The following is a 15,052-nucleotide window of genomic DNA, read 5'->3' as shown; positions in this document are numbered from 1 at the left end:
AGGTAGATCACTTGAGGTCAGGAGTATGAGACAAGCCTGGCCAACATGGTGAAACTCTACTTAAAATACAAAAATTAGCTGGTCGTGGTGGTGGGCGCCTGTAATGCCAGCTATATGAGAGGCTGAGGCAGAAGAATCGCTTGAACCCAGAAGGCAGAGGTTGCAGTGAGCTAAGATCACGCCATTACACTCCAGCTTGGGCAACAGAGTGAAACTCTGTCTCAAAAATAAATAAATAAGTAAATAAAATTAAAAAATAGAGTATTAACTAAATGTCTTCCAAAGTTAGCTTGGCCAAAGTCCAGGAATAATTAAGGCAGCTTGAAGGCTAAAGGCAAGAGGGGGTGTTGGCTAGATCAGATCTCCCCTACTGTCACAATTTTCTCACTGATATAATTTTTGCAAAGGCAGCTTCAATATTTGTGTCCAAAACCTACTTTATTTACAAAAAAAGGCCATGAGCCAGACTTGCCCATGAGCCCAGACTTGGCCAATCCCTTGCTCTACCCAGGTAAAAAATCTTATAATTAGGGCAGTGTGACATCACTATAAAAGATTATTCATTTCCTCTAGATTTCAGTAATGACTGCCAGTCCCACTATATTTCACTAGTATTCTTCTCTGCAGTATTCCTCAGCTATTTCAAATCTTCTCCACAAATATACCCACTCAGTCACAACAGGTAATCTGATCTTTTATTTCAAGGAGAAAATAGGAGTCACTCAATCAGAATTTCCTTAATGTCTTACCAACAAACCTACAAACACATTTACTTCCACTTATCCGTTTCCTTGTTCACTCCTGTTATCATAGAAACATGATTCCTCCCCTCAACCTTTTTTTTTTTTTTTTTTTTTTTTGAGACGGAGTCTTGCTCTGTTGCCCAGGCTGGAGTGCAGTGGCACAATCTCAGCTCACTGCAACCTCCGCCTCCCGGGTTCAAGCGATTCTCCTACCTCAGCCTCCCGAGCAGCTGGGATTACAGGTGCCCGCCACGATGCCCAGCTAATTTTTGTATTTTTAGTACAGATGGAGTTTCACCATATTGGCCAGGCTGGTCTTGAGATTCCTCCCCATTTTTAACGTTAATCCCCCTACTTGTATTCAGATTCCCTTCAGCACTGTCAGAAATCTCACCCTATAGATTATCTTCTGGGTATTTATAACATCTGTCCCCACCGGCTCATTCCCAACAGCACTAAAAGTTCAAGTCTTTTTCATCTTAACACCCCTTCCCTAAGACAAAAACAAAGAGCCTTTTCACCCTGCATTCTCCCTAATCTTTCCTCCTCTTCAAATCCAAACTTTGGCTATCTCTAATTCCTTATCTCCCATGTGTTTCTCAACTAAATTGCAATCTTATTTTTATTGCACTACTCTAAATCATACTACTCTTCCAATATTACCAATAACCTCCTCATCTGATTTAATCTGTTCGTAGCATTCAACACAGCTGATTACTCCCATCTTCTTTAAAGCAATCTTTTACTGGCTTCCATTGTATCATATATTCCTGATTTTCCTCTTTCTCTCCTTGACTACATCTTTTCATCACCTTTAGCAGACTTTGGTTTCCTTTTTCTGTCCTATTTATCTTTGTCTTCAAGGTTTTGTTCTATGCACCCCTTTCAATTGCCACTTGTATGTTATGGATTAAGTATCCCTTATCCAAAGTAACTGGGACCAGAAATGTTTCAGATTTCAGATTTTTTTTGGTTTTGGAATGTTTGCATTATACTTACTGGTTAAGCATTCCAAATCTAGAACTCAAAAAAACTTCAAATTTTGAACTTCTGGATTAGGGACACTCAATATGTAGTGAGGCACAAATCTGTATACTCAGTGTAGACCTCACTCCTGAATTCTGGGTATGTATAGATCGATTCCTGGATTATCTTCATTTGGATTTCCTGTAAATCCCTCAAACTCAACAAATCAAAAATTGAACTCATCATTCCAACCCTTCCCTATCTTAGTAAATAACAATATAATCCACCCAATTGCCAAGCTAGAGAACCTGGGGTCATTCATATATATATATATATATTTATATACACATATGCATATATATATAAATATATTCCTATATATATGCATATATATATAAATATATTCATATATATATATATATATATATAAATAAATAATGGCTTTGTCAAGATAAAATTCACATATCATACACCCTGGAACCCATACAAAGTATCACTAGTGATGCTGCAAGTGGTCCCAAGAAGCAGAGAAAAGTCATGACATTACAGGAACAGGCTGAGTTGCTTGACATGTACCATAGATTGAGGTGTGCAGCTGTGGTTGCCCACCATTTCAAGATAAATGAGTCCAGCATAAGAACCATTGTAAAAAAAGAAAATCTGTGATGATGTCACTGCAGCTATGCCAGCAGGTGTGAAAACCTTGTATGTTTTGTGAAATACCTTTGACCTCTTATTGAGAATCCAGCTTTTATGGGGGTGCAGGATTGTTAAAAGAAAGGCATATCGATATATAGACTCTAATATGACTTTTAAAAAGCAAAGTCAATATAGTCATTATATGACAATGTGAAGCCAAAGGAAGGTGAACGATCTAAAGCTGGAGAATTTAATGCCAGAAGAAGATGGTTTGATAATTTTGGAAAGAGGCTTGGCTTTAAAAAAGTCAAGATAATAGGATAAGCAGCTTCTGCCCACCAAAAGGCAACAGGTGAGTTTCCAGATATCATTAAGAAAATCATCGAGGACAAAGGATATTTGCTTGAATAGGTTTTAAATGTAGACAAAAATGCCCTATTCTGGGGCGGGGGGAGGGGGGGAAGCCACAAAGGACTCTTACAATATGGACCCTTTGATGATATGGGCTCTGAAACTAAAGTAAATAGTGGAAGAAGGATCAGTACCATAACAGAAACATTTTTAGAGAAATAAAGCAGAACGCACAGAAATTACGACATATTTCCATAGTTATACCAAGTGTGCCTGCCTCTCCTTCCAAATCTTCTTACACCTTTTGCTACCCTACAGACAGCAAGGTCAACCCCTCCTCTTCCTGCTGCTTCTCCTCAGTCTACTCAATGTGAAGATGATGAGGATAAAGACCTTTATGATGATCCACTTCCACTGACTTAGTAAATATATTTTTCTTCCTCATGATTTTCTTAATAACATTTTCTTTTCTCTAGCTTACTTTATTGTAACAATACAGTATACAGGCCGGGTGTGGTGGCACACGCCTGTAATCCCAGCACTTTGAGAGGTTGAGGTGGGTGGATCAACTGAGGTCAGGGGTTCAAGACCAGCCTGGCAAACATGGTGAAACCCTGTCTCTACTAAAAATACAAAAATTAGCCAGGCGTGGTGGCACGCGCCTGTTGTCCCAGCTACTTGGGAGGCTGAGGCAGGAGAATCACTTGAATCCAGGAGGCGGAGGTTGCAGTGAGCTGAGATCACGTCACTGCACTCCAGCACGGGTGACACAGAGAGACTCTGTCTCGGAAAAAAAAAAAAAAAATAATAATAATAAAATACAGTATATATTACATATAATATATAAAGTATGCGTTAATTGACTGTTTATGTAATCTGGAAGGCTACCAATTAACACTAGGCTATTAGTAGTTACCCTTTTGGGGGAATCAAAAATTATATATAGATTTTCAACTGTGATAGGGATCACCTTCCCTAATCGCCACAGTATTCAAGGGTTACCTGTATTATCATAAATCAAATTATTGTCATGAACGGGTACATTTCTTGATTCTCCTGTTTCACTGTGCGGTGTGTGTTTTTCTTTTTTATTTACACCAATATCACATTGCCTTAACTAGTAAAACTTTATAGCAAGTCTTGATAGCTGACAGTGAAGTCTTCCAACTTCACTCTTTTTCAAGAGTGCCCTGCCCTTTTGCATTTCCATGTGAACATTAGAATTAGCTAGTCAATTTTCAAAAAAGAAATCTTGTAAGAATCTAATAGAAAATGCATTGATTCTATAGATCCGTTTGGGTAGAACGGATATTTTTACCACATTGAACCTTTTAATTCTTGAACATGGAATATCCCACATTTATTTAGGTCTTAATTTCTCTCAATAATGTTCTAAAGTTCTCTGTGTATTCGGAATAGTCTTGTATATTTTTCATTAAATATATTACTAGGTACATGATGATTTTTGATGCTATGGTAAACAATACTGGTTTTGAAATTTCATGGAATTCAGAAATATAATTTACCTTGTATCCAGAAAATTTACTAAATTTACTTATATTAATTCTAATAATTTGGCTATAGATTCTTTTGAATTTTCTACATTCATAATCATGTCTTCTGTGAATGATAGTTTAAATGCTTCCTGTCCAGTTTCTATCCCTTTTATTTCCTTTGTTTGCTTTATTGCACTGACTAGGACATTCAGTGCAATGTTGAACAGAGGAAATAATGGGGATAATGCAAAGGGAAAGCTTTCAACATTTTACCACCAAATTTAATGGTTGCTTTAGATTTTTTTTAAAAATAGATACTTTTTATCAAATTAAGGAATTTCTCTTCCATTCCTAGCATGCAGAGAATTTTGTTTTTATGTCTTTTTAAAAATTATACTTTCAAGTTCTAGGGTACATGTACACAATGTGCAGGTTTGTTACATAGGTATACATGTGCCATATTTGCTTGCTGCATCCATTAACTTATTTCTCCTAATGCTATCCCTCCCCCTGTCCCCCGTCCCATGACAGGCCCCAGTGTGTGATGTTCCCCTCCCTGTGTCCCAGTGTTCTCATTGTTCAATTCCCACCTATGAGTGAGAACATGCGGTGTTTGGTTTTCTGTCCTTGCTACAGTTGACTGAGAATGATGGTTTCCAGCTTCATCCATGTCCCGGCAAAGGACATGAACTTATCTTTTTTTTATGGCTGCATAGTATTCCATGGTGTATATGTGCCACATTTTCTTAATCCAGTCTATCATCGATGGACATCTGGGTTGGATCCAAGTTTTTGCTATTGTGAATAGTGCCACAATAAACATATGTGTGCATGTGTCTCTACAGTAGAATGATTTATAATCCTTTGGGTATATACCCAGTAATGGGATGGCTGGGTCAAATGGTATTTCTAGTTATAGATCCTTGAGGAATTGCCACACTGTCTTCCACAATGGTTGAACTAGTTTACACTCCCACCAACAGTGTAAAAGCATTCCTATTTCTCCACATCCTCTCTAGCATCTGTTTGTCTGGACTTTTTAATAAGGCCTTCTAACTGGTGTGAGATGGTATCTCATTGTGGTTTTGATTTGCATTTCTCTGATGGCTAGTGATGATGAGATTTTTTCATGTGTCTGTTGGCTGCATAAATGTCTTCTTTGAGAAGTGTCTGTTCATATACTTCTCCCACTTTTTGATAGGGTTGTTGTTTTTTTTTCTTGTAAATTTGTTTAAGTTCTTTGTAGATTCTGGATAGTAGCCCTTTGTCAGATGGGTAGATTGCAAAAATCTTCTCCCATTCTGTAGGTTGCCTGTTCACTCTGATGGTAGTTTCTTTTGATGTGCAGAAGCTCTTTATTTTAATTAGATCCCACTTGTCAATTTTGACTTTTGTTGCCATTACTTTTGGTGTTTTAGACATGAAGTCCTTGCCCATGTGTATGTCCTGAATGGTATTGCCTAGGTTTTCTTCTAGGTTTTTTATGGTTTTAAGTCTAACATTTATGTCTTTAATCCATCTTGAATTAATTTTTGTATAAGGTGTAAGGAAGGGATCCAGTTTCAGCTTTCTACATATGGCTAGCCAGTTTCCCCAGCACCATTTATTAAATAGGGAATCCTTTCCCCATTTCTTGTTTTTATCTGGTTTGTCAAAGATTAGATGGTTGTAGATGTGTGGTGTTACTTCTAAGGCCTCTGTTCTGCTCCATTGGTCTATATCTCTGTTTTGGTACCAGTACCATACAAAACAGTAACCAAAACAGGTTACTATAGCCTTGTAGTATAGTTTGAAGTCAGGTAGCGTGATACCTCCAGCTTTGTTCTTTTGGCTTAGGATTGTCTTGGCAATGCAGGTTCTTTTTTGGTTCCATATGAAATTTAAAGTAGTTTTTTCCAATTCTGTGAAGAAACTCATTGGTAGCTTAACGGGGATGGCACTGAATCTATAAATTACCTGGGGCAGTAGGGCCATTTTCACGATATTGATTCTTCCTGTCCATAAGCATGGAATGTTCTTCCATTTGTTTGTGTCCTCTTTTATTTCGTTGAGCAGTGGTTTGTAGTTCCCCTTGAAGAGGTCCTTCACAACCTTTGTAAGTTGGATTCCTAGGTATTTCATTCTCTTTGTAGGAATTGTGAATGGAGTTTACTCATGATTTGACTCTCTGTTTGTCTGTTATTGGTATATAGGAATGCTTGTGATTTTTGCATATTGATTTTGTATCCTGAGACTTTGATGAAGTTGTTTATCAGCTTAAGGAGATTTTGGGCTCAGATGATGGGGTTTTCTAAATATACAATCATGTCATCTGCAAACAGGGACAACTTGACTTCTTGTTTTCCTAGTTGAATACGCTGTATCTCTTTCTCTTGCCTGATTGCCCTGGCCAGAACTTCCAACACTATGTTAAACAGGAGTGGTGAAAGAGGGCATCCCTGTCTTATGCCAGTTTTCAAAGGAAATGCTTCCACGTTTTTCCCATTCAGTATGATATTGGCTGTGGATTTGTCATAAATAGCTCTTATTATTTTGAGATATATCCCATCAATACCGAAGTTATTGAGAGTTTTTAGCATGAAGGGCTGTTGAATTTTGTTGAAGGCCTTTTTGGCATCTATTGAGATAATCATGTGGTTTTTGTCGTTGGTTCTGTTTATGTGATGGATTATGTTTATTGGTTTGTGTATGTTGAACCAGCCTTGCATCCAGGGATGAAACCAACTTGATCATGGTGGCTAAACTTTTGATGTGCTCCTGGATTTGGTTTGCCAATATTTTATTGAGAATTTTCGGATCGATGTTCATCAGGGATATTGGTCTAAAATTCTTTTTTTTGTTGTGTCTCTGCCAGGCTTTGGTATCAGGATGATGCTGGCCTCATAAAATGAGTTAGGGAGGATTCCCTCTTTTTCTATTGATTGGAATAGTTTCAGAAAGAATGGTACCAGCTCCTCTTTGTACGTCTGGTAGAATTCGACTGTGAATCTGTCTGGTCCTGGACTTTCTTTGGTTGGTAGGGTATTAATTATTGCCTCAATTTCAGAACCTGTTATTGGTCTATTCAGAGATTCACCTTCTTCCTGGCTTAGTCTTGGGAGGGTGTATGTGTCCAGGAATTTATCCATTTCTTCTAGGTTTTCTAGTTTATTTGCGTAGAGGTGTTTATAGTATTCTTTGATGGTAGTTTGTATTTCTGTGGGATTGGTGGTGATATTCCCTTTATCATTTTTTATTGGATCTATTTGATTCTCCTCCCTTTTCTTCTTTATTTGTCTTGCTAGCAGTCTATTAATTTTGTTGATCTTTTCAAAAAACCAGCTCCTGGATTCATTGACTTTTTGAAGAGTTTTTTGTGTCTCTATCTCCTTCGGTTCTGCTCTGATCTTAGTTATTTCTTGCCTTTGGCTAACTTTTGAATTTGTTTGCTCTTGCTTCTCTAGTTCTTTTAATTGGGATGTTAGGGTGTCGATTTTAGATCTTCCCTGCTTTCTCTTGTGGGCATTTAGTGCTATAAATTTCCCTCGACACACTCCTTTAAATGTGTCCCAGAGATTCTGGTACATTGTGTCCTTGTTCTCATTGGTTTCAAAGAACATCTTTATTTCTGCCTTCATTTCGTTATGTACCCAATAGTCATTCAGGAGTAGGTTGTTCAGTTCCCATGCAGTCGTGCAGTTCTGAGTGAGTTTCTTAATCCTGAGTTCTAATTTGATTGCACGGTGGTGTGAGAGACAGTTTGTTGTGATTTCTGTTCTTTTACATCTGCTGAGGAGTGCTTTACTTCCAACTACGTGGTCAATTTTGGAATAAGCGATGTGGCACTGAGAAGAATGTAGTATATTCTGTTGATTTGGGGTGGAGACTTCTGTAGATGTCTATTAGGTCTGATTGGTGCAGAGCTGAGTTCAAGTTCTCAATATCCTTGTCAACCTTCTGTCTCGTTGATCTGTCTAATATTGACAGTGGGGTGTTATAGTCTCCCATTATTATTGTGTGGAAGTCTAAGTCTATTTGTAAGTCTCTAAGGACTTGCTTTATAAATCTGGGTGCTCCTGTATTGGGTGCATATATATTTAGGATAGTTAGCGCTTCTTATTGAATGGATCCTTTTACCATTATGTAATGGCCTTCTTTGTCTCTTTTGATCTTTGCTGGTTTAAAGTCTGTTTTATCAGAGACCAGGATTGAAACCCCTGCATTTTTTTCCTTTCCATTTGCTTGGTAGATCTTCCTCTATTCCTTTATTTTGAGCCTATGTGTGTCAGTATGCAGAGAATTTTAAAAAATGAGGATGGGCACAGTGGCTCATGCTTGTAATCCCAACACTTTTAGAGGCCAAAGTGGGAGGACCATTTGAGGCCAGATTTTCACACCAGCCTGGGCAAGAGAGAGAGACACTGTCTCTACAAAAAGTTAAAAAATTAGCCGGAGATGGTGGTGCACACCTGTAGCCTTCACTACTTGGGAGCCTGAGCTGGGAGGATCTCTTGAGCCCAGGAGTTTGAGGTTATAGTGAGCTATAATTGTGCCACTGCACTCTAGTTGGGGCAACAGAGCAAGACTCTTGTCTCTTAAAAAAAAAAAAAAAAGGATATTGACTTTTATTTCAAAATTTTCATATCTATTGAGATGACTAACATGTAGTTTTTCCCCTTCATTCTATTAACAGGATGAATTACATTAGTTGATTTATAGATGTTAAAACAACCTTGTTTCTGTTCACTCATGATATATTATTCTTTTTGTATGTTGCTAGATTCTACATATTAATAGTTGATTTAGGATTTTTGTAGTTACATTTGTAAGAGACACTGGCCTGTAATTTTCCAAATAATGTCCTTGTAAATTTTGAAATCATGGATATGCTGGCCCCATAAAAAAAGTTTAGAAATGTTTCTTTTTTTCCTCTTGAAGCATCTGTATAAGATTGGTATTATCTCTTTTTTAAGTGTTTAGAATAATTTACTGGTAAAGGCATCTAGGCCTGGAGATGTCAGTCTTCTTCTACTGCCTGTTTTTCCTCCTAAGCTCATTTGTTGGTAAGCTTGGAAGTTTCTGATCGAGTGCTATAAATTACATAGAAAAAATTGGGAGAGGTTCTGTATTATGTTATCCTCCTCCAGAGAAGATCCAGTCTCTCTTTGGCAGGTAGGAGAGGGAAGATCATATCAATTCAAACATAAAGCTTGTCTGCTATCGTAGAGTTCTGTAATAATTTTCTATCAATGCAGTAAGGAATTACCACATACTTAGTGATTTATAACACAGATTTATTATCTGTAATAAATCTGTTCTACAGGTTAACATTCTCACATAGGTCTCAATGGACAATAATCAAGGTGTTGACAGGGCTTCATTCCTTTTTGGAGGCTCTAGGAGAGAATACTTTCTCCATCTTCTATAGATCACACACATTTCTTGGCTTGTGATCCCCTTTATCTATCTTCAAAGCCAGCAATTTTACATTTTTCTGGCCATTCTCCTAGTCAAATTTATCCTGTCTCCTTCTACCTCCCTTTTCCATTTTTTAAGACTCTCATGATTATGTTGGGCCCACCAGGATAATTCAGTATTATCTTCCAGTCTTGAGGTTAGGTGATTGGCAACCTTTAATTCCTCTTTGCATGTTCTAGAGATTAGCACATAGACATCTGGGAGCGGGACATGATGCTGCTTACCACAGGCTCCATCTACCTCCTATTTGTACCCATTATTAGAGTATACCCCCTAGGTGCCCTAAGAGCCTGGGTGTTTTCCTAGGCCCTGTTCTACTTAGGAAGTACTGCACTGCAATTCTTCTCTCCAGTACCATGTGACTGGGGAAAATTGCTGTTTTGCAAATGTCTTCTGCTCCATTTCTTAGTCTATGGTCTTGCATAGCTTGGTTAGCAAATACCTCAATGACAAAACCAGTGCAAGATGTTTGGCTGATTTCTCTGCATCTCTCTTCTTTCTGTGCTCTTGATCCTTTAATTTCTGGCTGTCTTGGCAGCCCACATTCCAATTTCTGTCTCTCTAGCTGTATGAAATGGACTAAAGTCCCACTCATTTATCTGCCTCTTAGAAACTATCCAATGTGTGTCTTCTCAGTCTCTTGCCCTACATTAATGACAAATGTCCAAAGAGAAAAACAGTGTGTGGAAAGTTGAATGCATTTCTGTAAGTGTTCTCTCTAGGATCTAATTCCCAATTCCTAGATTCCTTGGCAGCTTTCTAAAATCCTCAACTAGATGTTTGTTTATGCTTTATCTAGCTTTTCTCAATGGAGGTGTTGGTTTGGCTACAAGATACTCCATTATAGTCAGAAGTGAAAGCTCATGACATTCATTTAATTGTTAAAATACATTCTCATTTTCAATGACATGTATTTTAATAAATATACTTTGCTATGAAAATAAATTTGAAATAATAGGATTATTCTAATGTAGTAAGGTCCAAAAAACACATCTATTTAGTTTGAATTACTAGAATTGTATTAAATTGGAATTTATATACACAACACTGTTTTGTTTTGCTGACTAGAATCACAATACATTTCATGATTTTATTACTTATTAATATGTGGCCAGTTACATACATTGTTAGTCATCCTTAAAGCATTTACTCAGCAGTTATTGTACATAGCAATGAATTTAGTAATGTATAAGACATAGTACTTTCTTTGGGGAAGTAACAATCTAGAACAACAAATAAGACAAACAAGTATGAAAATGATATTATAAAGTAGTATGAGAATGTGTTAAAATAAGAATACAGAAAATAGTGCTATAAAGTAAAATAATGGTTAATATGTACTCTGGAAGCTGAAATCACTAAACTGCATGATAGCACTAAAAGGGACCTTAGACACCATCTAGTCTGACACTTTAATTTTATAGCTGAAGAGACATTTGCTAACAAATTAAATGACTTATCTAAAGCAACAAATCTCATAAGTGGCAGAATGGAACTAGAACTCTGGCATCTGCAGTCTTGGCTCAATGTAATTGTAAAAAAAAGAAGTGACCTTAAGGGAAAAATTGCAAGGGAAAGGGATGTGAGGTAGGGAATACAACAGATTCAAAATATGATCAATTCAGTTGCAGCAAAGCATTTGTGTTGAAAACAGGTAGAATGTAGGATTGAAGGAAAAAGGGCTAATGTCATGGAGAAATTAGAATGCCAGGCTGAGTTCAGACAATGGGAATCCCTAGAGGGTTTGGACAGTGACATGATAAAACTGCTTTATAATAAGATTAACTCTGGGGTAGAACTTAGTGTAGAAAATGTAGAAGGAAGGTAAGGCAGTGATTTTAGTAGTCTGGACGTGCAGTAAAGGCAAGGGAAATAGAAAAGAGAGATATGAGAGAGTTCGAAGAAAGGATTGCTAAGATTTTATGACTAAATTTAATGAGATGTGATCATGTTCAGTTTGGAACATATTAAGTTTGAAGGGGTGACACTACATTTAAGTATAGAGGTACTGTAAAAAAGTAGAGAAATATCAGAGTAGAGCTCAGAGAAAAGATTAGCACTCAGAATGCAAATCTGACCGAATATCAGACAAACTATTATCCACTGCCTGTCTTTACTAAGCAACAGTATTAACAGCTTTTTCCTTCAAGTTTTTAGATCAATCAAAGATAAATCCAATTTTCTACTTTAGATTACTAGATCATTCTAGTTTTCACAAAGGGATAATAATATTAGCTAATAGTTTTTGAGCATTTACTATATGGTATGCACTGTACTAGGTACTTTACATATATTGGCTCATTTAATCCTCACAACCATACTATAATCATTATTCCCATTTACAGATGAGAAAGACACACAGAGGTTTGGACATCTGCACAATGTCATACGGCTGGTCAGCAGCACAGCCAGGATATGAACTCAAGCAGTCTAGCTCTTCTTAACCACTGTACTGCTTTCACATTTAACATATATGACATCTCAGCAAATAATCATACTTAAATGGTTTAGGATTAAATTCTCCTTCATCCTACAAAGCAATCTGCAAATGTTTTAATGTACTTACTTGTAATGTATTTGTATCCCATACTTTCAGAGTTTTATCAAATGAGCTTGATGTGAACATGCCAGTGTCATGAGGATACCACTGTACCGTCTCCACACTGTATCTGTGAACATCAGGATGATCTCTACAAAACAGCAATCAAAATTTACAGATACCTGACTTATGTGAGTTTCAAAACTGGTACTATATTAAGAACAAGCAGTAGCCTCAGGTAGGATGATAGGAATGGTCAAACTGAGATCACATGCCTGTGTCCTGGCTGTGTAGAAGGCGAGAATGAATGTCCAGGCATCTCTAGTTTCAGGCTCCCATAATGTGACGTAGAGGCATGCCTTCTACTAAAGGTCATAATGTGAGAGATTCTCTGTTTCTGTACTATATATAGCCTGGAGGGATCAGCCAACTACACTGGACTTCTTTCATCTTGGAAGAGTGATTTGGTCTTACTGGAAGAGACAGCTGTTTGGTTTTGGATTTGCTTTTCCAAAGTCTCTTTTCCAAAGCACTACTATTCTTAGAATTACTGAATGCCTCACACACCTCCATGGTATTCCATACAATATTGCTTCTTATCAAGGAATTTACTCTGTGACAAAAGAATGCAACTGGTGAAGGCCCATGAGATTCACATCTTATGTAACCCACCATCCATAATAACATAACATGTTAAAGATTCAGTTATGACGTCAGCTACAATATACTACCTTGTGAGGGTGGTATGCTGCCCTGAAGGATGTAGTATATGCTCTGAACCAGTGATCAACATAGTGTGTTACCTAAATGAATCCTGATTCAAACAAACTGGCTGTTAAGAGAGATTTATGAGACAAAGAGGGAAATTTGAACACAGACTGGATATTTAATATAGATAATTTTTGTGTACTTAAGATAATGGTACTGTAGTTATGCTCATTGCTCATAAAGTCTTTTAGAGATATAAATAATTAAGAATGAAATGATACATTGTTCAAGATTTGCTTCAACATAGTTATGAGGGTGGATGGGTGGGAGGTAGAGACAAAACAAGATTGGTTATGATGGTTGGTGAAGCTGGTTGATTGATATACAGGTCATTATACAACTCTCCAATCTTGTGTATGTTTGAAATTTCCCACAGAGCACAAAAGTTAAAAGACGACTTCTGTAACCCTACGCAGATACAATCATGATGCTTTTGGATTCCTTAAGATGAAAGTTTGGGACCTTAAACAGTTGTGGTGCTATCTGAAGGAATGAGAACATGAAGAAGGAAAGTCTTAAGTACCAGCTCTGGCATTAAAACAGCTGCAAAAATACAAGAACTATAGTGCCTATTCATATTTCCTTTTTTTCTCTGTAAATATTTATATATTTTAACTAATTTTCACTTTCTTTCCTCTCTTAATTATTTTTATAGGTTAACTATATAATTGAGTCCACAAATTGTATAATAGTGATATAGAATAAATTAAACTTGTGGAAAAATGAACATGACCCTGAAATGGAGCCAGGTGTGGTAACTAAAACAACTTAGGATCATCACCCTTTGGGGAAGAGGATGATCACCTTTTTGGCTGTATAGTGAAGACTTGCATTAGGTTAGGCTGGAACGTTCTTTTAAAAAATGGTAAGTATGGGAAGAAAGGTGTATATGCATGTTGGACAGCCAAATGGGTGGATTATAGGGGACATGTGCCTTTTTTTCTTGACTGATGAGCATTCAAACTCCTATTTGGGGGGAATCCCCTTTGTTTTACTGAAAATCAGAGCTCTATCTCTTGTTACAGAAAGCAAGCGACTCTAGACATTCTCTTTTCCTGGGAGAGTTAGCCATTATTCAAAGCTGAGGAGCTGAGAGTATATATTGGTGACATACAGCAAAACCCAAACTAATGTTCCCGTGGTGTGACCCTGACTGTGTTCTCTATCCTGACTTCTCTTGTTTTCTGCTCATTTTCTAAGTCTGATTCTCCCATCTTCCTGACAGTTATGTGAGATAATAAATATTCTTCCAATAAATTTCTGCTTAAGATAAGTAGACTGATTTCCTTTTGCTCCTAAGAATATTGACTTCTACAGAGATTTTTCCAGTGACACTACTTTTAAATAAAACAAATTTTTAATGTAGTGATAACAAATAAAAGCTCACTTATATTTTAAGTTTAAATTTTAAAATAGGATAAAATATTTTATTATGTTACTATATATGTTCTGTTATTCTCATTTATATTTAATAAGAATTTTGGTAGAGGAAAGGAATCTTTTTAGTGCTCAAGGACAAACACTTTAAGTATACTAAGTATCAGAAAATAGTCTACGTCACATTAACTTAATAATAGTCTTTATTGAAATTATTTTTAAATTAGATTGTGAACTCTTCAGATGTACAAAATGCTATTATAACTCATTTTGTAAAGATGCATACTACATATCCATTTTCAAATTCAAAGTCACACTTTTAAATATAGAGTCTGAATCCAAGAATTAAATCATTGTAAAACAAGATTGACAAATAAGGCATTTACTTATGTCACATACCAAAAAAAAAAAAGCAAATCACAGTCCCTCATGGAATATTATATAGCACATGGAATAGATGAAAATACTATTTTGCTATGTAACGAAATAAATTCAATGTTAAAATGTTAGCTAGGATAAAATAAGATAAAAATGAATTTAATTAATTAACATGACTTTTTTTGTTATTGAGGATGGGAAGAGAGTATAAATGGCCTAAGTCTCTAAGTTCTAGAGTATTTGAGGCAATATCTTGTTTTGTACTAAGTTTTCCTGTAAGTACATTGCTTTTCACTTACACAGTGGTTTTAGTTTTCAAAATGCTTTTAAAAAGATAA

General features: G+C 36.5%; 1 protein-coding gene across 2 annotated transcripts in view; it reads right to left on the bottom strand.

The window, feature by feature from the left end:
• Nucleotides 1-15,052, bottom strand: part of ERCC8 (ERCC excision repair 8, CSA ubiquitin ligase complex subunit) — an 80,603-nt gene that overhangs the window by 39,610 nt on the left and 25,941 nt on the right. For both annotated transcript variants that reach the window (XM_023210488.1, XM_023210489.1), the window contains one exon: nucleotides 12,219-12,342. In XM_023210488.1, the coding sequence (XP_023066256.1) occupies nucleotides 12,219-12,342 (124 nt within the window). The remainder of the gene's footprint in view (nucleotides 1-12,218; nucleotides 12,343-15,052) is intronic.

This window comes from Piliocolobus tephrosceles, chromosome 4 (genome assembly GCF_002776525.5).
Source record: "Piliocolobus tephrosceles isolate RC106 chromosome 4, ASM277652v3, whole genome shotgun sequence".
Taxonomy (NCBI): domain Eukaryota; kingdom Metazoa; phylum Chordata; class Mammalia; order Primates; family Cercopithecidae; genus Piliocolobus; species Piliocolobus tephrosceles.
The sequence above is the reverse complement of the archived record's forward strand: the minus strand, read 5'-3'. Positions and strand labels throughout refer to the sequence as shown.